The sequence below is a fragment of the Emydura macquarii genome, unplaced genomic scaffold, assembly GCF_026122565.2.
Source record: "Emydura macquarii macquarii isolate MOO-44397 ecotype Brisbane River unplaced genomic scaffold, CSIRO-AGI_Emac_v2 contig_719, whole genome shotgun sequence".
Lineage (NCBI taxonomy): Eukaryota > Metazoa > Chordata > Testudines > Chelidae > Emydura > Emydura macquarii.
Window position 1 is genome coordinate 9,632,272 of NW_027130856.1, and position 23,429 is coordinate 9,655,700.

At 40.7% G+C, this 23,429-nt stretch overlaps 1 protein-coding gene across 9 annotated transcripts in view; it reads left to right on the top strand.

Annotated features, from left to right (window-relative positions):
• The window catches only part of DIP2C (disco interacting protein 2 homolog C), a 483,513-nt gene that overhangs the window by 292,286 nt on the left and 167,798 nt on the right, over positions 1-23,429 (top strand). For 8 of the 9 annotated variants that reach the window (XM_067542679.1, XM_067542671.1, XM_067542674.1 and 5 more), the window contains 2 exons: positions 18,498-18,623; positions 19,598-19,807. In XM_067542679.1, the coding sequence (XP_067398780.1) occupies positions 18,498-18,623; positions 19,598-19,807 (336 nt within the window). The remainder of the gene's footprint in view (positions 1-18,497; positions 18,624-19,597; positions 19,808-23,429) is intronic. The other variant, XM_067542678.1, reaches the window with a different exon arrangement.

The following is a 23,429-nucleotide window of genomic DNA, read 5'->3' on the forward strand; positions in this document are numbered from 1 at the left end:
CAAAAAACCAGAACTGCTGCCATTATCTTCTTGCGTGCCAACCCCCCTGGCTGTTGAAACCTCTGCTTTCCCCTTGCAATTTATACAATGTGGCTACTCAATGTCAGTTCAAAAATCTTTAACACAATGAAAATGTAGTGTTTGGGGACAGTATAAAGTAAACTTAATACACACCACGGAGAATACTGTGCTGATCTGACTGAGCCAAGGGGCTATGAGTGGGAGAGAAGAGGGAGGAACTGCCTGGTTCTGTGATTCCTGCCATGAATTTAGATCTGATGGGCTGCATAGGACATGGGGTCTTGCATGGGGATTGCCTTCTTAATTACCACTTTGTACCCACTGGACTTTTAAGAGGTACTGAAGATCAGCATTAATTGTGAATATTCTGCATTTTATACAGCAAGTTTACTGCCCACAGAAGATGCTGTCTTGTTAGCCCTGAAGACTGAGCTTTCCACAGATCAGAAATAGCATGGGCAATACCAATGTAAGCTCCTCCTGGCTGATTCTCCATGACCTAGAGCAGTGTTTCTCAATTGGTGTTCCGCGGAACCCTGGGGTTCCACGGGAACACTGTTAGGGTGCCGATAGTAGCTGTTCTCCGTGCCGCCGAAAAAGGGAAGATGTTCCGGGTTTTCCGGCGGAGGGTATCCAGTGTAAGTGTAATTTAAGTGTAATTTAATTGAGAAATGCTGACCTTTGCTTATTTCGACATTTGAAGACTGTTAAGAGTTTGGGGGGCTCCGCAATTATTTATGGAGTTCAAAAGGGTTCCGTGGCCAAATTTAATTGAGAAACACTGACCTAGAGATATTGCTACTTGAGAGAACCAGCTCAGTTTCCAGGATCATTCAGTAACTAGGCTTTTTTTGAGACTCAAGAAGTAATTCAGCTAGTGACCACTGTGGACATGGTGGTTTTAGTGATTGACACATGCCCACTGGGCGCTGGACGAACCAACTTATTTGGCAAAGGTAGGATAGCTGTCAGGTGCTAAATGTTTGCTCCTTAAATGCTGACTCAGGTGAATTATATAATGGTTTGTTAGCTGGTCCATTTCAGGAAATGGGCATATCAGGATGCCCAGTCATATAAGTAATCCAGTTCCCTGCACATTATTAGGTTCTTTATGAGGAAAGTACCATGCCTGAAATACATTTAAACTAGGGGTTGGTTGGCCAACTGAGCTATTTTTGCTTCATGATCTGGGTTTTGCTTACAGTGCTCATTGATTTGAAGTTGAGCAAAATTAGTAGTAAAACTTAGAGGAAAATGGATAGTTGTTTGCTTGCTTGCACTTTTAAAAGAAGACTTTTGATGGTACTTTTTGGAGATATTGCCAAATTGAATGTCTCCTAGGTACAGGTCTAGGCTAGCTCAGATTCATCAGCCACTTTTCCTACGCTAAACATTGTTGTTCAATAAGGAAAAGACAGAACAGTTCTTCATATTAGGTCATTCAGTTTCAAAGCAAATAATCTCAATGTGAGTTATGAAGCATCTGGAAGAAGGTCAATAACTGAAAGACATCCTCTGTAGAGATAGTCACAGATGAGAAGAGGTCAGGGCTGGATAGCTTTTGCAAGATTTACTTTTTTATGAAGGAAATTCAGAATCTCAGTCTGGCACTTTTATAGAGCTTGAAAGTAATGAATTAAAGGACAAAAAAAAAAAAAGGAGTTAATCTATGGGAAGCCCAGAATATATGTACATTGCATAACAAGGAATATCAACCCTGACTGGAATATGTGGATTTGGAGAACTTTCTGCTGGCGCACCTTTAATAAGTGTTATCCCAGAGAATGAGGGGAAATAAAGTTAGATAATAGAATTATGATGTAGCTAGCCAAGAATGTCTTAATGTCTATTAAAAAGGCTCACTGGGGAACAAATAATGAAAGGATTCATCTGCTAACCCTTCAGGTCAATGATAATTAATCATCAACCCAGAGCCATCACTAAACTGAGAAACAAAGGTCAAATGTCCATGCTGATTCTTTCAATTGCTAGCACTCTGATACCATTTACTATGAGATTTTGTTAACCCACTTGTGGTTCAGAGGAATATTGCTCATTTGTCTTGATCTTCTTGGGGCATGTTTCCACCCCTCCTTGTTCAATGTTTATCTGTTGGAGGAAATAGTAAGGATAGGGCTGCAGTGTTACCACTATGTAGATGACAGCTGGCTCTTAATTCTTTCATTGATCCATCCAGTGAAGTATCAGCTTTCCCAAAGTCTTGAATGTGAGAAGACAGGTAGTATTTCAATTTAGAGGTTGGGGGGAAAGGTATGGAGGAATATGAGAACTGTCTCAGTTACTGAGGGGCCTTTGCCTATGCTTTGTCCAAGAGCTTTGCAATTTTAGGCTGCATTCTGATCCTGGACTACTCTTTGATTCCCAGCTGACATCTTTTTTTCATTCCATGTCAGATGAGGCAGTTGCCACCATTTTTTTCCTAGCTAGACATTGACAGTTGTCCACCCTTTTATAACTTCATTCAGATTATTGCAGTACATTCTGTGAGGCTACTCTTGTAGGTAGCTGAGAATTTCACATATTGTGCAGAATGTGGTTGCCTGCTCAGCTGGCAGAGACCATGCAACAACAGTTTCCTGTTTGTCTCTATGTGCAACTCAGGGAGTTTGGATTAATATATAAATCCCTTTGTGGCCTGAGATAGTCCTGTCACAACAATTGAGGTCACCCGAGGGACTTGTATTAATAAGCCCTTTCTCTGAGTATCTGCGGTGTCTTCTATTAAAGAGACTGCTTGCAGGACATGTCTAAGGTTAGTCTCACCTCACTCCCCAGAGATGGGCTTAGTATGTAAGGTGTTAGTATTCTGAATTTGGAAGGAAACACAGCTGAAGCTCTAAGTACTTCTTTCTTGTCCCCTACTCCAAGAGCACTTGACAGCAACCAGCTGCTTGAAAATCCACTAACTGTGAAAAGCTACTTGTCACTAGCAAAGCATTGTGAAAGACAGCCGAAACTGGAGAGACTTTAGGGGACACAGTGGTCCCACGGCTCCAGATTGTATCCCAGCGATCCCATGACAGGTTCATAAATCTACATTTAAACAACAAAGTAGAAAATGTTGGAGTGAAATCCTGACCCTACTGAAGTCAATGGCAAAACTCCCATTGAATTAAACAGGTCCAAGATTTCAACCCAGATTTTGAGAGACGCTGAGTGACACTAGTTCCCACTAAAGTCAATAGGAGCTGTAGGTCTGAAAGTAAGGTAAGCTGAATGAGCATAAGTCCCTTTTTACATCAGTGCAATGTGTCCACACAAGGGGTTTCCACAAGTGCTATGCTGGTGTAACAGAGGCAGTTGAAGTGATCAGTATCCCTAGCTATTCAAAGAACCAGTTTGCTGTTCCAGCCATGGTGAATATGGGCTAGCAGCGTGGACAATAGTCCTTGTGCTACAACTCACATGGGAGCACAGGTGGGCAGTGCCCCCTCCCCTTAGGAACATGAACAATGCTTGAAGACTGGGGACCAGCTTTAAGCCTCCCAAAGTGTGCTCTTTGTCCCTGGGCGTAGGGTGGGGGTTGCAGCCACGAGAGAGCACAGGAAAACCCCTCCCCTTTCCTTAACGCTGCTGATAGTAGTCACCCTAGGCTTGCAGATTTTGAGGTCAAACTGATCTCTGCCACCCAAATCTCTGGCATGTTAGGGAAATGGCAGTTGAGAGACCCGGACATCACCATGGGGGATCACATGCTCTATTGTTTGCAGTACGAGCATTTGTAATGAAAACTTCCACAGTCTCCCCTAAGTGACCCTATGTGATATCAGTCTCCTGAGGGTAACAGAGGTGGCAAGGAAACAGATGCTGCAAGCGTGTGGGTACAAACCAGGTTATTTTGCTGCTAGGCTGTGTACCGTAATGATGCCAGAAGAATTAATACTGAAGTGGTGTGGGAAAGTGCCCTGCCATGGTGGAAGAAATAAGGCAGTCCTCCTCAGACACCTTTTGCAAAGGATTGCAGAGTACCACCATGATAGTTGCCTGGAGATCTCCATGGAGGATTCCTGTGCCATTCCTGTGCACATAAACAGTCTTTTGGGGGAAGTGGGCAACCTCTGCGTAGCTGGATTGGCTACTGGAAAGCAGACACCCACTGCACCTAACTTTTTTTTTCATATTAAACATAAGAGCATGTAACCCCCTACAGTTTCATTGAAATTGCATACTTACCAGAGGTGCCTTCTCCGGCATCATGCTCAGCCATGATACTGTACTATAACTGGCTGGACTGCTCTGAGCTTAAAAACAGCACCTAGCTTTGGGGAGAATGGATCCCTGCTCGCCTGTCTCCCCTTCACCTGCTCCTCGTCCAAAATATCCTCCTTATTCCCTGGGACTCCTCAGAGATATCCACACTATGTTTGGGGGTAATGATGGGGTTGTTTCCGAGAATTGCGTGCAGCTCCTTGTAGAAGCAGCATGTCTGTGGTGCAGAACCAGAATGACTGTTTGCCTCCACTGTCTTCTGACACGCGGCTGAGGTTCTTTGGTTTTCATAAGGCACTGTAGCATGTCCCTGGTATAGCCCATCTCCCCCATACCCCACACAATCTTTTTCATAGATGTCTATGTTTCTACAGCTGGATCGGAGCTATGCCTGCACAGACTCTTCTCCCCATAAACCAATAAGATACATCATTTCCTGTGTAGTCCAGCCTGGAACGAATTTGAGGTGTTGAGTTTCTATGATCAGCTGGGCTGGCAAGCTCTCCACACTGATCAAACAGGAAATGGGAATTCAAAAGTTCCCAGTGTGTAGAGCAGGCCATAGAGTTGAGCAATCCATATTGGGTGGTGCTTGTGCAACTGTCTCTTAAAGAATTGTAAATCTCTTGTTTACAGTTCCCCTGCTGGTCAGTGGCTTGTGATGGTCACTTAAGGCTCACTTGGATGTGAGTCACAACTTTTGTTGTCGTTGGAGAGCTAGCAGTGGGCATCTCCCAAACTCTCAGCACATTTCAGTAACAACCATTTAGCAAAACTCATAACCATGAGTTTCAAGTAGATCATGACCTTTCATATGGTATCTTACATGTATTTGTATGAAATATTACAACCATATACAAATGATGAACATGGGGGTTACAGGGTGCTACTTTGAGGTCCAGTGCATCACAGATCCTACCATTAGGTACTCAGGGTTGAAGAATTTTATCCTAGCTTTTTTTTTTTCAAATGAAACTTTGATTCTGGAACACCATTTTAAGGCAATTACACTGCAGTTTGTGTCCATATCCTTCCTGTGACACTTGAACCTGTGTACATTACAGACTTTGGTATGGATAAATAGTTCTTCCAAAATTCACAAGGAAAGTTAAGCAAATATCTCCATTTTATAGATAGAAAACAAAGGTTTGTTTACTTAAGATCACATAGTAATGGAGCCTGAGGCCAAGTCACTGGATGAAGCTGACTTCTACATTACAAATAAGATATTTTAAATACTTGGAGGAAAGGGAAAAAACTGGGGAAGACTTGCATGTTTTGTTGATTTCTCTTATTATAGTGTAGCGTTAACCTAGCTTCAAATCTTACAATATAGAGATTCTTGATGAGACAGAGAAGCTTTGGCAGCTGTTTTAGTGACTAGAAGACTCCAACATAAAGCAAAAGTAGCCTTGCATTTCAGAAAAGCTCTTGTAGTACTGGTAACAAGGAGTTCACTGTTCAGTTGTTGCACCCTGTAGTTACATGTTGCCTCTTTGTCTTGCAGTATGTTCTCAAAACATTTCAGTTACAGTCACAAACACTATACTAAAAAGTCTAATTCCAATTTTGCCATTTGCCTTTTCAGCTTTTACCTTTGCTGCACTCTCACTAGCTTAGAAACGATCAAGTGTTGCACTGCTGCCATGGGAAGCATGGCATCAGAACTCTATGCTTCTACCATTCAGATTACAGAAAATGTAAAAATACAGTGCTCCCAATGCTTCTCCCTTTGAACAGAGGGATGCACCAGTAAAATGTATTTGCCACTGTATTTCTATGAAGCCATCCCTCCTTATTTAGGAAGCCATAAAATAAAATGGGATAACATTTTCAAAAGCACTGAGCCCCCTTTTCAAAAGTGACATAGGAGTCTAAGTCTCATTGAAACTTAACAGGACTTAGGTGCCTAAATACCTTTTGAAAATTTGGATCCTCAGAGCCTGAGGGGGGTTGTAGGCTCATAAATAGTTTTTTAGAAAAGAATACCCTAGAGCAATAAGGACTATCTCAAGACTATTTCAGTTGTAGCCTATGTAACCCTCACCTAAATGAATGGCTTATTACAATTGATCTTACATTAAAGAGGGAGTTAATTGTATTACTGTTAGATGCCATATTCCAGAATAACTCCATTGTTACTCCATTGTTGAGAAGAAATGGGAAGAAAACCAAGAGAGAAGAAGTGGGACTGCTAAACACTGAGGATGGGATGGCGGTTAAGAATAATCTAGGCATGGCCAAATATCTAAACAAATATTTTTCCTCTGTTTTTAATGAGGCTAAGGATGAGCTTGGGGATAGTGGTAGGGTGGCTAATGGGAATGAGAATATGAAGGCAGAAATTACCACATCCTAGGTAGAAGCCAAACTTGAACAGTTTAATGGGACTAAACACACACACACACACACACACACACACACACACACACACACACACCCACCCACCCCTCCAAAAATATTAAAGGAACTATTTTATGAAATTGCAAGCTCAATAGCAAGGATTTTTAATGAATCTGTAAACTCAGGGGCTATACCGTATGACTGGAGAATTGCTAACATAGTTCCTATTTTTAAGAAAGGGAACAAAACGTGTTCCAGGTACTACAGGCCTGTTAGTTTGACCTCAGTAGTATGCAAGGTCTTGGGAAAAATTTTGAAGGAAAAAGTACTTAAGGATATCAAGGTTAATCATAATTGGGATAAAATACACCATGACTTTACAAAAGGTAGATTGTGCCAGACCAACCTGATCTCCTTTTTTGAGAAGATAACAGATTTTTTAGACAAAGGGAATGCAGTGGATCTAATTTACCTAGATTTCAGAAAGGCATTTGATTCAGTTCCTCATGGGGAATTATTAGTTAAATTGAAAAAGATGGGAATTAATATGAAAATTGAAAGGTGGATAAAGAACTGGTTAAAGAGGGGAGACTACACCAGTCATACTGAAAGATGAACTGTCAGGCTGGAGAGAGGTTACTAGTGGAATTCCTCAGGGATCAGTCTTGGGATCAATCTTATTTAACCTTTTTATTACTGACCTTGGCACAAAAAGTGGGAATGTACTAATAAAGCTTGCAGATGACACAAAGTTGGGAGGTATTGGCATTACAGAGAAGGATTGGAATATCATACAGGAAGATCGGGATAACGTTGTAAACTGTAGTAATAGAAATAGGATGTAATTTAATAGTGGAAAGTGCAAGGTCATGTATTTAGGGACTAATAACAAGAATTTCTGCTATTAGCTGTGGACGCATCAGTTGGAAGTGACAGAGGAAGAGAAGGACCTGGACGTATTGGTTGATCACAGGATGACTATGAGCCACCAATGTGATGTGGCTGTGAAAAAAGCTAACGTGGTCCTTGTATGCCTCAGATGAGGTATTTCCAGTAGAGATAGGGAGGTGTTAGTACCATTATAAAAGGCGCTGCTGAGACCTCATCTGGAATACTGCGTGCAGTTCTGGTCCCCCATTTTTAAAAAAGATAAATTCAAATTGGAACAGGTGCAGAGAAGGGCTACTAGGATGATCCAAGGAATGGAAAACCTGCCTTATGAGAGGAGACTCATAGCTTGGCTTGCTTAGCCTAACCAAAAGAAAGTTGAGGGGAGATATGATTGCTCTGTATAAATACATCAGAGGGATAAATACCAGGGAGGGAGAGGAATTATTTAAGTTCAGCACCAATGGGGACACAAGAACTAAAAACTGGCCATCAGGAAGTTTAGACTTGAAATTAGACTAAAGTTTCTAACTATCAGGGGAGTGAAGTTCTGGAATAGCTTTCCAAGGGGAGCAGTGGGGACAGAAAACCTAGCTGGCTTCAAAAGTGAGCTGGTTAAATGTATGTAGGAATGGTATGATAGGATAACCTAGTTTGGCCATTGACTGATCTTTGATTACTGATGGTAGATATGCCAATGGCCTGTGAAGGGATGTTAGATGGGGTGGGTTCTGAGTTATTACAGAGAATTCTTTCTTGGGTGTGTGGCTGGTGAGTCTTGCCCACATGCTCAGAGTTTAACTGACTGCTATATTTGGGGTTGGGAGGTAATTTTCCCCCAGGGCAGATTGGCAAAAGCTCGGGGGGGGGGGGGGGGGTTCGCCTTTCTCTCTAGCATGGGGCACCGCTCACTTGCTGGTGGACTCTCTGTACCTTAAAGTCTTTAAACCATGATTTGAGGACTTTAATAACTCAGTCATAGGTTAGAGGTTTATTACAGGAGTGGGTGGGTGAGGTTCTGTGGCCTGCATTGTGCAGGAGGTCAGATTAGATAATCATATTGGTCCCTTCTGACCTTAGAGTCTATGAATACACATTGCAGTTATGAAGTTATGTATATACAGAACTTTAGCATAAAACTTTACCTCTACTTCAAAACAGGGCAACGGTCAGCCAGACATGGGCTGTTTCTCTAACCAGACACTAGCTCCAAGCACCTAGCATTGTACAATCCAGGAAAACACAAATGATGGTCCATTAGGATTAATGGGAAAACACTCAGACATTCCAGCTAGAATTTCCCCACTCTAAATAGCTATGAGTCCCCATGACAGGAGAGGGGAGGGAAGCCCTTTTTAGAAGTATGCTTGAAACTGAAGTCTTCATCCAGAACCCAGGGGACAGTCTCAAATGCAGAAGGCCATCTGTGAAGACTGGATCCCCCATAGGGCTAGGGAGTACTCTGGGAAACTGTTCAAAGTCAATTGGTAACTTGGATTGGAAAAGGGAATTTATCTAATGCAGAAGTGCAAAGCCTGAAGTTGCATCTTTGTTTATTTTCTGTGTAACTTGTATGTAGTTTGCTTTTCCTTACTAATTCATCTTTGAATGTGTGTGTTTTCTATTAAATAAACCTTTTGTTTATTTTACCCTGAATGGGTCTTGTTAGAAACAACCAAACAGGTTGTCCCGGGGGTGGATTGGGGAGACGGAACCCTTTATTGCCTGCTCATTCCACCTCCAAGCCAGGAGTGAGCAATGAGGGGGTTACTTTACAATTCCTTTATCCATAACAGTATGTAAATGTATACATTTCCAGCAACTCCCCATAGACCCTTATTTGGTTACATTGACACCTATAAAATTAATATTAACAACTACATAATGAATATAATTATACCTGCCCCTGTTTATTGTTTACAGGATTACCATACAGAGGTCAGGCACATCACCTTAAAACCTATAAATTTTACACTAACATTCTTTGAAATACAGGCATACCAGGGGGAGAAGAAAGATAATACTTTTTTCCCACCAAAAGGCCTTGCACAGAAATAGCGATAGACTTCTCCCCTGCACAGATGGCCAGGAAGGGAGGAGAAGAAGAGAGATAACAGACTCTAGCTAAAATTTCACCAAGTAACAAAAACAAGGTTTGCCTGTGCCATAAATCCATTCCCTGTAGCTTAGGCCTGATTACTTGTCCAGCTTTTAACTCTTTACTCTCCTACAGGTCTCAGTTGTGCAAACTGTGTGGAGTGTGTGTGCCAAAGTGAACTGATAACTGGGGTCTGGTTTCATTACTTTGCGGGTGATGAGCCAGAGGAGAAAAGTCCAAGTGTCTGGCAGTGTCTTTGGGTAGATGGATTTGGGGAGATTTGGGACCAGAGGGCTATTGGGGTCACCCTGCAAGGAGTGAGTAGGCCTAGTGGAAGCCAGGGTGAGACTTTTATGTTTGTGTGCTGGCTACTGGTGTGAGGACTGAGAGCCATAGAAGCACAGCATAAAGGTAACCAAATCACTTGGTCTGGGTGATCCCAAAAAAGTCACAGCAACTATCCAGAAACACCTTTTCATCTTCAGCAGGAGATCAGGGGCAGAGCACTGGACCTAAAGATCCCCCAGAACGTATTTGAATGTGAAATGAGTCAGTTAAATGTGGGGTGTACCCTAAAGAGCCATTTTCCTAAACTTTCCCCAAGTCTTCAGGCCAGTCCTGTGCCCAGTGGTATGATTATAATAATAGGAATTGGTTCCATAGGATGAGGAAAAGAGGTTATTTCCTACATATCCACCCACAGAAAAGCAAAGATAGCTCTTGGGAGAAGAATTATTTGAAGCACAAAGAACAAATAGATGAAATTAAGAGTGGAAAAATGTAGGCTGCATCAAAATAAGCTTCCTGTCAGATTTGTTGGGCTGTGGCACAAACTCCCTGGAGGATGAGAGAGAAATACCATTACTTGAGACATTTATAAGTAGAAGGCGCAAAACACTAGAAACTATGTTAGAAAACAATCCTGTGTTGGTAGAGAAAAACTTGATAAAAATGTGTCTTCTCAATCTCTTATCCATGATTCTTACAAACTGTTTGCTTGGATTCAGGATATGGTAAGGTTCAGGACCTGCTATGCCAATCTCTGACATGTCAGAAGGATAAACAAAATAGCAATGAAAATGTTATTTTGGGGAGGGGGGGGGGTGTTATTGGGAAGTTAAAGTTATACAGAGTTAATACCAATACATTTTGTTTGAAATACAGGAGCAAACAGATTTTCCCCTTTTGAACCTAGCAACTCACAGCTCTTATCTGAGGAATAAAATGAATACATAGTGAGACTTTTTCTTTCTTTTTTTTTTTTTTAAGGTTGTGAGGGGCTATATGGTAAATTAGACATTCCCATGTACTAGAGCTGCAGGAGAACTATTTAATAAACGACAGCAAGACCAAGCTTAGGTACATGAATAGGCCATTTTCCTTTGGGTCTCATGAGATATTTCCTAAATGTAAAAGAGGAGTTTGGCCTAATAAGGTGAAATTTTAAAATATTTAATAATAATACCTGGCTCTTACATAGTGCTTTTCATCAGTAGATCTCAAAGTTCTTTATAAAGGAGGTCGGTATGATTATCCCCATTTATTAACTAACACTTGATAGCACTGAGAAAGTCACGTAGTTCTGTGATCCAACGTGGATATAATAAATCACCTATAATACATTAGATATTTTATACATCTATAGCTGCTGCGGCATGGGAAGTCCGGGGCACTTGTTCAGCTCCTGTGGAAAGAAAAGCCTAATAGTCCCTCCACCGTGAGGAAGAATACACTTGCAATTTTTTGTGTAAGGTTTATTTTAATTAAAAAATCTAAACAAAAAAGAACAAATTCAATTTCTTGTTGGAAGCTGCAATAGTATATGAGAGGACTGAGTATATAATGTGATTGAGTGTTTCAGTTAGTTTTGTCTTTATAAGTAAAAAGATTTTCTTCTGGACATAATGTCTGGCACAAGTCAGAGTGATCTGTATAGTGAATATAAGGGAACATAAAAGGATAAGGGGAAGTAAAAGTAAAGATATTGCACAATGTTAAGCAAGTAGGCACACTCCAGTAGAGTTATACAGCACAGTTATAGAGTGCTATAAGATACCACAATATTTCTTTATATTTGGTTTAGGAAATGATTGAACTTATCCATCAAGCAGCAATTGCTTTCTTGCTTGGAACTGCAAAATTAATTTCCTTGCTGGACTTCCATAAACTGAGCTGAGCCTAGGAGACTCTTAGTTGTGTACTATTCCCCAAGGTAAATAGATCTCATGGGACAAGGCAAATTTGAAGTGGAGGAAGCTGGCAACTTACTATAATGAAAAGGTCAGATGTGGATGAGCTTCAGTGCGAGGATTAGAGAATACAAGTTTCCCTAATACATAGTTCAGAAGAGACTTTCCTTATCACAGATATTATCATAGATATCCGAGGGTTCACTACTACTAAACTCTTTCCCCTCCTTCCTATCTGACAACCTTCTGATGGCCTGATTTCTGACTACATCAAAGATGGATAGGAAAATACAGAAATATCAGGTCATCAAAAATCTGGAGTGTAAATAGTTAAAGGGGGCCATGCAGCTAATAGACATTGTGGAAAAAGGGACGTAGAATGCTAGAGACCTATAAGTTGGAAGTTTTGCCGTGATTCCTCAGGAGCTTCTTAACCCTTGATAGTATACCCATCCTCAGTATCCTACAGTACAGAGGATTAATATAGTTGTCCAAGGTATCCAAATCCCCTCTATTCTCTCAATACATGGCCTGTCATCTCTATGGTCCAGATCTCCTCCCTCTTTAAAATGAGATCTCACTCATCTTCTGACTCCTATGAGCATTTAAAATGGGCATCCCCTAGCTGGCCACAAATCCCATGGTTCCCTTCACATCTGCCTTTCTCTGGACTACACTAGCTGCTGAGCAGTCTCCTGCTGGTTTGCTGGGGTAAGGGGTGTCATATCAGTGTAGATATAACATGTTTGTTCCATAGAATAAATTGGGAAAAGTAACACTGGGATTGCCTCCCTTTGCATAGACAGACAGACTATCTTGGCAAGCAGAATGTCAGACAGTCTTGGCAAGCAGAACGTACACCCATTAAAACATATGGAGGAATAAATGTAAGAAAGTTTGAGAAGATGATGGTGTTTATAGCTGACTATTGCTGTGCATTAGTATACCCTACTGTCTTTTTTCCTAAGGCTTTTCAATTAAATTTGGAGTACAGCATCATATCAGGTTACAAGATAAACCAAATGCAACACAGAAGCCACACTAAACAGGGCACATCCTGGGAATGTTTAGAAAATTAGCCCTCCTGACAGAATAAAGCATCTGCTACCCAGAAGTAAAGGAATGCAGACAAGCCACACGGATGCAGAAGGAAAGACAGGTTGCCTGCTCTGGGGCATTCTGGTCCATTGGATCTGGAACTCAGCTGAGCGAAACCTGATTTCTGTTCCTGGTGCTGCCTCTGACCTGCTGCATGACCTTGAGTAAATCTACTTAGTCTCTAGGCTCTTGTTTCCCTTACACACCCTTTTTGTCTCTTGCCTATTTACTTTGTAAGGTCTTTGGACCAGGAACTTTCTCTTACTGGGTGTTTGTGCAACACTAGCATAATGGAACCCCATCTCAGTTACTGCATTATATCAATAATAATGTAAAGAGATGAACTATTATCAGAACAGGTGATCTGCCCATAGCAATCCATAATTGTTGAAATAGGAACCAGAAAATGGTTCCTATTTGATACATTACTTAAGATTACTTTTAAACTTATGTCTTTCTTCCCCAATCTTTCAAAGAGGGAATAGGGTTGTTAGGAGGGAGAATGAATGAACAAAATATGAACAAATGCAGCAAAGGAAAGAGGCTGAGAAAGGAGCTGATTTACCCAAACTTTGCTAAATATTATCCGGCAGCCTAGGAAAACTACCTGTCAGGTTGAATAATGAATTCCACACAGGCTGAATGAGCATAAATTGAGCAATTAGCCTTTCCAATCATGTCACTTTGTTCTGTGCCATTTATTGATTCCCCAGGAATAAAAGCACAAATTGAATCCAATATATGGGTCAGCCAACCTATAACAGTTCAGGAGAATAGAAGACAAGGAACTGAACATTAATACCTGCCAGTCTAGACAGGAGGGGTGATATTTTATTCAGTACTCTAGATTTTACATTGAGCTTTTCTTGTGAAAAGAGTCAGGTGGGAACAGAGAAGATTTTGTTACCTAGATGAGTACTTTGAGGGGTCAGGACCTGGAATCATTTCATCAGCTTTAATAGTGTAGTGTGGATAGCACAGACTTCTATATGAAAGAATGTTCCTTCTGAAAGCATTTTCTTTTCACTAGAGATACAGTTCTTTTCAATAGACCTGAGTGAAACTACATCACACTATATCTGCATTGGAAAATCTGTTAGAAGTTCAGGGAGAGAGCATATTGTATGGAGTGCTAGAATATAAGAAAAGGGATGAGGGGAAATGTTTCTTGCAAGAGAAAGATTAACTCTGGGGATTTTCTGGACAAAGTCTTCATTCTTCAGGGAATTTCATTAGGAAACTGTACCTATAGGTATTTTTTTACAAAAATACTTAAAGATAGGATGATCTATGCAAGAGCAGGCTGTCAAAGATGGTTCCAGAAATGTTGTCAGACCTGCAGTCACAGGGGGGCTGAAATGCTAGTATAATGTTCACCGCTGATATGCTGGCATCACACGGTAGGGAATACAATGTACTTGGTGCTGACTGGGTTGTGAGGGATTAACAATTTATTTCCCTGGGGGAGCTAGAATAACCCCACCCACCAATATATTGATTCTTTCTCGGTAGTACTAAATTCTCTTTCTTCTTGTTAAACAAGAAACCTCCATTCACAGTTTCCTAAACCCCCCTACACCAGTTCTGGGTACATTACTAATGCCCCATCTCCTGCAGCAGCCATTTCAAAGAAAGTATGGGCAAATTGGGGAAGAAGAGGCCATATGCAGGCTATTAGGAGCTGCAGCCAGGGCTACCCCAGTATAACAACTTTGAAAAGTACTGCAGACTGGCTTGAAGCAGAACCAAGGGGCAGGAACAGATAAAAGTTTTTAGATTTCTCTTAAAAAAATGTAAGTTTTGCTCCCACATCACTAAAGTAAAATTAGGAACTTTGGAGGATAGTCCCTCCCGATGGATTAACAAGGCCAGGCCCAGCTAAAATATTATCAGTCGCTACAATGATAAGAAAATACGGTAGTATGCTGCCTTAATTGATTGTGCTCTAATTAGCTTGTGGATCAGAAGACCAAGAAACAACAGCTGCAGAGAAGAGCACAGCATGTAGGAAGTGGCTATAGGGTTATTGGGTAGAGTTTACATTCATAAGCAAGTAGCCACAGCTGCTTTAGGAGGAAACAAATGCTCAATCCTTTACAAGCTGTCTCACTCATAGGGCAAGCTGTGCTTTGGACCCCTTTAGTTCTTCACAAGTGCACCCCTTGACAGGCCCAGCATCCTACACCTCATTCTGGATGGAACCATGTGGCTCAATCACTCCGGGGCTGGATGCCAGATCCTCTTTACCAACTGGGTTAATCCGAAAGGCCCAGCTCGGTTTGGCACTTGTGATACCTTTCACTGCAGGAACCTGTGGCCAGTAAGGTGGTTCAAGCAACTCGAACAGCGTTTTCAAAACAAAATTATTCATTCATTCACAAAAAGGTACAGAGCACACAGAGGTAAAAACAATGAAGGTCTCTATGCACATTTCCCTTTCCCTAGCCCTTCATCTTTTGCAGACTAAACAAGCCCAGCCTTGCCCTCCGCTGCACTCTCTCCAAATTGTCCACATCTTTTTTGTAGTGGGGGGCCCAAAACTGGACACAGTATTCTAAATGCGGCCTCACCAATGCCGAATAGAGGGGAATAATCACTTCCCGTGACCTGCTGGCAATGCCCCTCCTAATGCAGCCCAATATTCCATCCGCAAACTTGCTGAGGGTGCAATCTACCCCATCCTAGCCCTAGACATGGAGCCATTGATCATCGTTGAGCCCTATGCTCTAGCCAGTTCACTATCCATTTTATAGTCCATTCATTGCCCTTCATCTTGCCTTGGTCTGTTTCATCTAGCCTAATTATCTCCATCTCAGCTTTGTGAGAAGCAGCCTGCCCCACTGCAGTTGCTGCCTCTTGGTCTCCATGCTAGCATGACGCTCCCTGGGGAGCCTCTAGCCACTCACTCAAACCTGACCCTTTTGTGGATCTAGGGTCCACTAATAGCTGGTAGCCTCCTTTATATCCTTGGGAAGAGTAAGCCGTTCTTAGTATGGGTCAAGCCAGGTAAGAAGTATTCCTCAATGAACAGCTGCCCTTTCATTTCCTCAAGGACTCCTGTTGTTGTCAATGTTTTACTTTTTCTGCTTAGCTCCTTTGGCAAGAAGGATTGTTAAAACTTCATAGCAAGTAACTCATCATAAACACACACACAAGCTTATGATCTGGATCAAATATTTATATTTACCAGTTCATCACACAGGTATTTGAAGACAACTAGCAAATATCTGTAGTCGCTTTGAAATTATTACATTGTTTAACTGTAATTTCATTTAATCTTTGTTTTTAGACTCATTTACTTCTTATGAACACACAAGTTGCAATTGCTGCATCTTAATGGATTGAAATGTTTTGTTAAATCAACCCCCTCGAAGTATTTATTGACCAGGTAGAAAATACTGCCCCCTCCAAAAAAGAAGCTGAATTTGAAAAGCCTACCTTAGCTTTTGAGGATTTAGAAATTAAAACACCGAGAATTTAAAGTCCAAATAATAGGCTAATAATTTAAATAATATATTTCAGTCAGTTATCCTTCTTTCCTCCTTAGATTTGATAGTTACAACTTATCCCTCTCCAACAATTGTAGTTTGAAAGAAACTAATTTAGTTCAATAATTTCTAAATAACTCTTCCTCTTGTAACCAATAAGATGTGTCTTCTTCATACGAATAGTCTGGACTAAAGAAAAGGAGGCAGGCTGACTTTTTATAAGCTTGTCAGTTTACCCATAAATCCCACTCTTAAAGTGAAAACGTATATTTTCCCCTCAGTTTATTTAAACATAAATGTACTCTCTTACTGAGCATATTCCAGTCCTACATACCTGAATGCTATAACTGGGGGGATGCTATTAGAGAGGTATCTTAAGAAGACACAGATGGGTAAGAAGCTACAATGCTTTTTTTCTAGCTTGTTTGATTTTTTTAAATTAAACTTTTTTTAACAAGCTCTTAGTTAAAAGGTAGTAGTTTAAAGTGGAAGGTTTAAGTTCTTTTCTAAGTGTTTGACTGACTTGATAGAAAAAGGAAAATCTAGGCCTTTTATAACAGTATTGTAATCTTTTTCTCTCAGTTCCTCTGTTTTGCTCTGCTAACCTTGCAACCCCTTTATGCATGAAGTATGCTCTTTCCTATTTATCTTGTTGCTTTTCCTGTCCCTCTTCACCTGTTTTATGTATATATTCCACATAGGATTTAAAACAATTTTTTCAAGTCATAGTTTAAAAATACTCTTTTTTTTTTTCTTCTGGTTTGTTTTTAAGTGTGGGAGAGGAGCTCTTCTTAAGTTCTTTCCCACACTGAGATTAAGTCCTATCTGAAACTGAAACTAACCTTTTTTTCATTTAGCATGTATTGTACCTCTTCTCCTTCCATCTCCCTGCCACCAAATTAGAGGGAGTGATTGCCTAGCTGAGGAAAACTACTAAAATAATAGCTCTCTCTCCAGGGTTTTACTGCTGTGGTAATTAAGAAATATGGGGAACAGCATGTTTAAAAAAAAATAACCATGTATTTCTGCTGTTATATTTTATTCATGGTAAATAGACCTTTACATTTTGGGCGAGAAACAGATGCATAGTGAAGCAAATGAATGCTAAAAAAGCTCTTTATTGTGAAACTTTGAGCATGTCTACACTGCCATGCGGTTTGTACTAAGGGGGTATGAATAGCCATGCGCACCAAAGTGCTGTGCTCTAACTCCCCTGTGTGGATGCTGTGACTGCAAACTTACAGGTCCTGATTTGGCACTAATGTAGTCCACAAGGGGAGTTACAACACAGCACTTTGGTGAGCATTGCAGTTCACGCTCCCTTAGCCTGAATGGCAGGGCATTGTAGACATGCCTTTTATTATAGAGGAGTGATGTGGACACTGTTGGCAGTGTCCTAGAAGCTATGTGGGCTAAAAAATGAGCATAAGCTTTGGCACCTAGAATGCCTGAGTTCTGATTTTTTTTCTTGCCCACCTCACTGCTAACTGATCTTCATAAAACTTTACACTTCAGAAACATGTGCAAAATTTTAAGACCAATTAGTGGCAGAGGTGGGACTAGTGCTGTTTTCATAGCCTCAGACCAGCCAGTCTCACTGGGGTGCTGCCACTGCTTCTTTCATGATATTTCACACACCTGTTACATTTCAAGCATATTTCTTATGTACATAGTTGACATGACACTTTTGTGAACTGGAAACCTGGTTTACTTCATAAATACAGTCTAGCATCTTTTCATTACAGTCTTTGGCCCAGTACCAGATTAAAAAAACAAGGATGTTTGCTGAGGTAGCAGTTGCTTTAAAACCATACTTAACAAGGGTATGCTGTAGGGAAGAGGAACTTCCTTTTTTCTGTTTTCTGACTTTTCCATTCTAAAAATAGAAAGAGCCGAGAACAAACTCTGCTAAAGGTCTGTCTGGGACACAGAACCCTCAAAAGATACTTGTGGCTCTTCACCATTGCTATACTTTCTGCAAGTCATTCCATTATGAAGGCCCCATGCTTCCTCAGCATGAATCACTTGATGTGACCAGTTAGCCTAACTGGAATACCATTTAACTCAGTTGCAGATGCATTGTGTATGCTTGCAGTGCCTTTCAGTTTGAGTGCTACCCTGAATCTTTTTCTTTCGTTCTAGATGTTCATACAGAAGCAGTTCAGGCAGCTCTTGCTAAACATAAAGAAAGGAAGATGGCAGTCCCCATGCCATCAAAACGACGTTCATTGGTGGTGCAAACTTCAATGGATGCCTACACGCCTCCAGGTGAGCAACTGTACTGTCCTTTTTACTGAAACGAAGGGCACGTGCTATATGCAGTCAAAAATCAATCACATCTCAATAAAATATCCAGTTACAAGATGCCACATGTCAAGGACAGTATCTATAACATTAAAACCTGAAGAGCCTAAGAATGTTTACAGGGTAGTTGAAGAGACAACAAGGAGCCATCGCCCACACACACACTGTCCCCTTGTGGTGGCTGGGTTTGCACATATCTTTGTGTTCTTATGAGTGAAATAACTTTGTGGCTAGCGCAGTATGCTTCTTGTAACACTTTACAGTGATAAAGATGAGTCCCATACATCTCCACACCCCTCAGCCCCACAGTTCTCTGGTTGATGCCTCTGTACTTCTATGGAATGGTCTCTTTAGGATATCTTCTTTTCTAAAGTTTGTCTAGCCATTTCCCATCTTGTTTATCCATTCTTTCACCCACTAGCATGTGAAAATATCAGAAGTCAAGTGTACTTCCAATAACTACTGAATCATTGACCTTACAGCTGTGACTAAAATGTTCACTAGAGTAGGATCACCTTCTTTTGTTAAACTTCAGAAGTAGGCGTTTGCTGCTGACTTTGTGTTGTGACCTTGGGCAAGTCATTTAAGCATTCTGTGTCTGTTTCCCCATTTGCTCTTGTTAAATGCTTTGAGATCTTTGGACTGAGAACCACAATATAAATAAATAAATGTGTATTATCTTTATTTGTTTTGTTGCATAGAGAAACACCAGAAACAGCAATCTTGCTGCAGGAAAACCCTGTAAATGTCCTGTAACAATTGGTCTGTTCCAGTAGTTACAGTTCTACAAATCTCCCCTTACTATAAGTACTTGCTGCCAATGTGTGTTGAACTGCCGTTCTGTTTTATTTGTAATGTGAATGTGCCCTGTTTCTATAAAGAAGCAGAGACATCATGCGCTTACATCACAAATAATGAAGCTTGTTCTCAATTATTAGATACCTCTTCTGGTTCAGAAGACGAAGGCTCTGTACAGGGCGACTCCCAGGGAACTCCCACCTCAAGCCAGGGCAGTATAAACATGGAACACTGGATCAGTCAAGCGATCCATGGTTCTACCACATCAACCACTTCTTCCTCCTCGACACAGAGTGGAGGCAGTGGCGCTGCACACAGGCTAGCCGATGTTATGGCTCAAACACACATAGGTTAGTACATCATCTTTTTTTAGCATCTTCTATTTTCCCTATATATCTTTCCATTTTAACTTCAATCTATTTTGAAATGCTTAGTTGATGTTACTGATGTGAAGTTGAGACATAACTGTCCTTACAGCTTTGTTTTCTTGCCTTACCTCTCCCTCTCTCTGTTTATACAACATGGTTAGGGAGAGACATTTTTATTTATTTAATTTCAATCCAAGTTTCAGAGTAACTTTTCAGTTAAATATCCACTGAAGCACATGGAGTCTAGTGCTGCCTGGCTCCAATGTATGTTACAGAAGTCATGCAAATGAACCCTTTTACTCTGCACTAAAAATGTGCCCCCAGAGAACTCCGGGAGCTACCTCGTGCAGCTTGTGTGCAGGATTCCCATGTGTCTCCAGTATTTGAATTCTACTATCAGTTTGCATGGTTTTCTGTAACTGTCTATTAACACTGTGACCATGATCACAAGGTCCCTTTAAACAGCTTTTTATTTTTCTATCTCTAACTACCTCTAGAATACCCAGACTGGGATGTGTGACTGATAAATACCTTGTGAAGGGAAAATTCTTGAAGAGAAGGGGGTTGGTAGTGTTGTGATCTATATTGTTAGTCGGTTGTTTACTTCCTGTGTTTTCCCAAAGAGATTTCAAGTCTTGCCTTCCTTTAAAGGTCTGAGGTTCTCGGTAATAATTATGCTGTATGTTTGACACTGACATTTCTCTTGGCCTAATGAAATAGCTGGGTGGAAAAATAGGGTTACTAACCGTTCTCATTTTTGTATGGCTGTAACTCATCCTGCATAGCTTCCAGGAATTTTGATTCCTAAATCAGTTTTTTGGGGTGTTGATACTGGTCAGGATGTGTGGCTGTAAAGATTCAGCCTTGAAAGATACTGAAATAAATGTGGCAGCCTTAGCATGGCAATGTCTTGATGTTAAATGTGATCCAGGTTCCTATGAAGATGTATCTATCTACTCCTCAACTGAAAGAACTGTGTGTTAATGGCTTTCCTAGCTGATACAAAGTAATAAATAAAAGCATCTTAAACAATCCTAGTTTTATGTGCTGGGACACTAGTGCTTATCCCTTCTCCTGTTGTCACTTTCAGGTAACACCTGTTTTATTGGTTGAGCAATCCTTTTCCCCAAGGCTCTTGAAGTATAGCATTTCAGTTGGAAGAAGCTGTTGTATTGTATTCTTAAATTTGTGTTTAATGAATAGCTCAGAACCTTGTTTTAGAAATGCATAGGTTTCCGAACAGATTAATCACTGCGTTTGGTTCTCCTCTATGACTTCATCTCGAAATGCTAGAGGAAATTATAGCATGGAGAATTAAATTTATCCAAACTCTGAAAGGTTGCATTACTCACACATACCGAGTCTCAGTATGTCTTAAATATAGCTTTTTATAAAATAATGTGACATTTCAGTAATTTAAAATCTGGCACAGTAAGTCTTTTATTTTTTTCACTTTGAGTTTGCAGTAAATAGAGCAACATTTATAGAACGAAATCAAGAAGGCAATATTTTGAGAAGGGGAAAATACTTTTTCCCCCGGATCTCTCACCTCTCCTGTGAAGAAAGGACTTAGGCCTGGTCTACACTGCCTCATATCTCCTATTGACATACATACGTTGCCGTACTGCGGCGTCTTCATGGCACTGCGTCGACAGGAGACGCCCTCCCATCAATGCAGCGTTAGTCCTTTTAGGGAGCTGGATTACCGGTGTTGGCTGGAGAGCCCATCTGGGTCTCCACTACCCATTCAATTGATCTTGCTGAATCGATCACCACAGAGCCGGCAGTGAAGACATACCCTTAGTCTTCTCTGGATATCTTAATATTCTCCTTGTGCATTCAGCACTCTTTGAAAATCAGGCACTTTTAAATGTGTCTCAAGCTGGGCAACCAAAGTCTCTGTCTGAAAATCTGGCTCTAACATAATTTTCTGTAGATCAATTTGATACCAGACAGAAGTTAGCCTTCATATCTGTTAAACAATATGAATGTGTTTTAACTGTAGAACCTGACTGTTAGCTTAGGGTTGTCATCTGTCATTGTTGCAGAAATGTCTGCTAGAGGTAAGAACCTCATAGGTACTAACTAGCTGGTAAGTTACTGCATGAGTGAGCTGTTCTCACTACTCTTGTATTGAATTGCAAATCAAATGGTTCTTTCCTTCCTTTTCACCTGACATCTGGGAGAATGGGCCTTGCATTTAAATATATTCTAGTGGGAAATTGCCACAGATGATCTTTCTCTTTCAGAAATGAATAGTAAGACATAGCAATGCACCAGCGAATAGTAAACATATGTGGACAATAAGATAGTGATCTTCAAAAGGGGGAAAATGGAACAAAATTGCACCTTGCCAAGTCCATCAACTACTTTAAAGTACATTAATCTTTATTACAAAGAAATGTATATTCTTATGGCGTTGTGCTTGTTCAGTCCAGGGACCTGCTGTTCTTCCTTGTAGACTAATCTGTCTTTGGAGATGTCATCTGAAAATACATTAGGACCAACTGCATCACATTCAGAAAATGCTAATTTTGATACATAGGAATTTAAAGGGCAAATCTAAAGATCTCTAGCTGAAAACTCAGAACAAAACTATTCTGATTTCAACAGGGATTTTACTTCCAGAGTACCTCACAGAATCAGGTTTTTCTAGTGTAAGTATTCTAATACAGTTCCAAGGGGACATATGATTAAAAAAATTGTTTTAGCTATAATAATCAGAGTTCAGCTCTGTGGATCAGTTCGATAATTTGCATAAGATTTTATATGCTTTTAAGGTTATACTATTCATTTAATTGGGGATGCTGCTGCTCCTTCGTGGCCAAAGATCTAGAGCAGGATAGCTTTCCCTTAAATATTTATTCTAGGCTTTAAGAATCTTGGTCTTTCCTTTAAACTGCAGTTATTTTTTTTAGTTCAACATAGGCCATGAATTAAGATTATAGTGGCTGATACTTGAATTTAAAGAGGGACAGGTCAAGCTAGTGGAACTCAGAAACTCCCTAACCTAGGCTATCTTTGGGAAGCAATCTTGTATGTATTTCTAGTGATATTTTGGTCTTCAAGCCTTCATCTGTCCACACTGTGGTCAGAGTAGGTAAAATACTTCCTGGAGCCTGGAAAGGCAGTACACACGGGTTGGTCAATATTAGACAATGTAGAATGGGAAGATAGATAATGCTTCTCTGTACAACAGTGAACTTAGTAATACCTCCCCACTTGTGCAGTAACTTCTAAATACTGTACCAAATAGATGCACATTGTGCCAAGTAGGAACCAGAAATACACACACACACACACACACACACACACACACACACACACACACACACACACACACACACACACACACACACACACACACACCCCCCCCGGCATTAATTGTTAATTCTGCCAAACAATGATGACACCTGAGCTGGAAAAAACAAAGCAGACTCTAGGATGGACTGCTTAGTGTATGTCTACAATGCCGGGATCAATGAAGTGGCATCGACTGGGTGGAGAGCTCTTTCTGGTCGAGTCAATTAGTCCACCTACTCGAAAGGAGTGAAGAAGTGTCGATGGGAGACGCAGCACCGTGAAAACGCTGCGGTACGTCAAC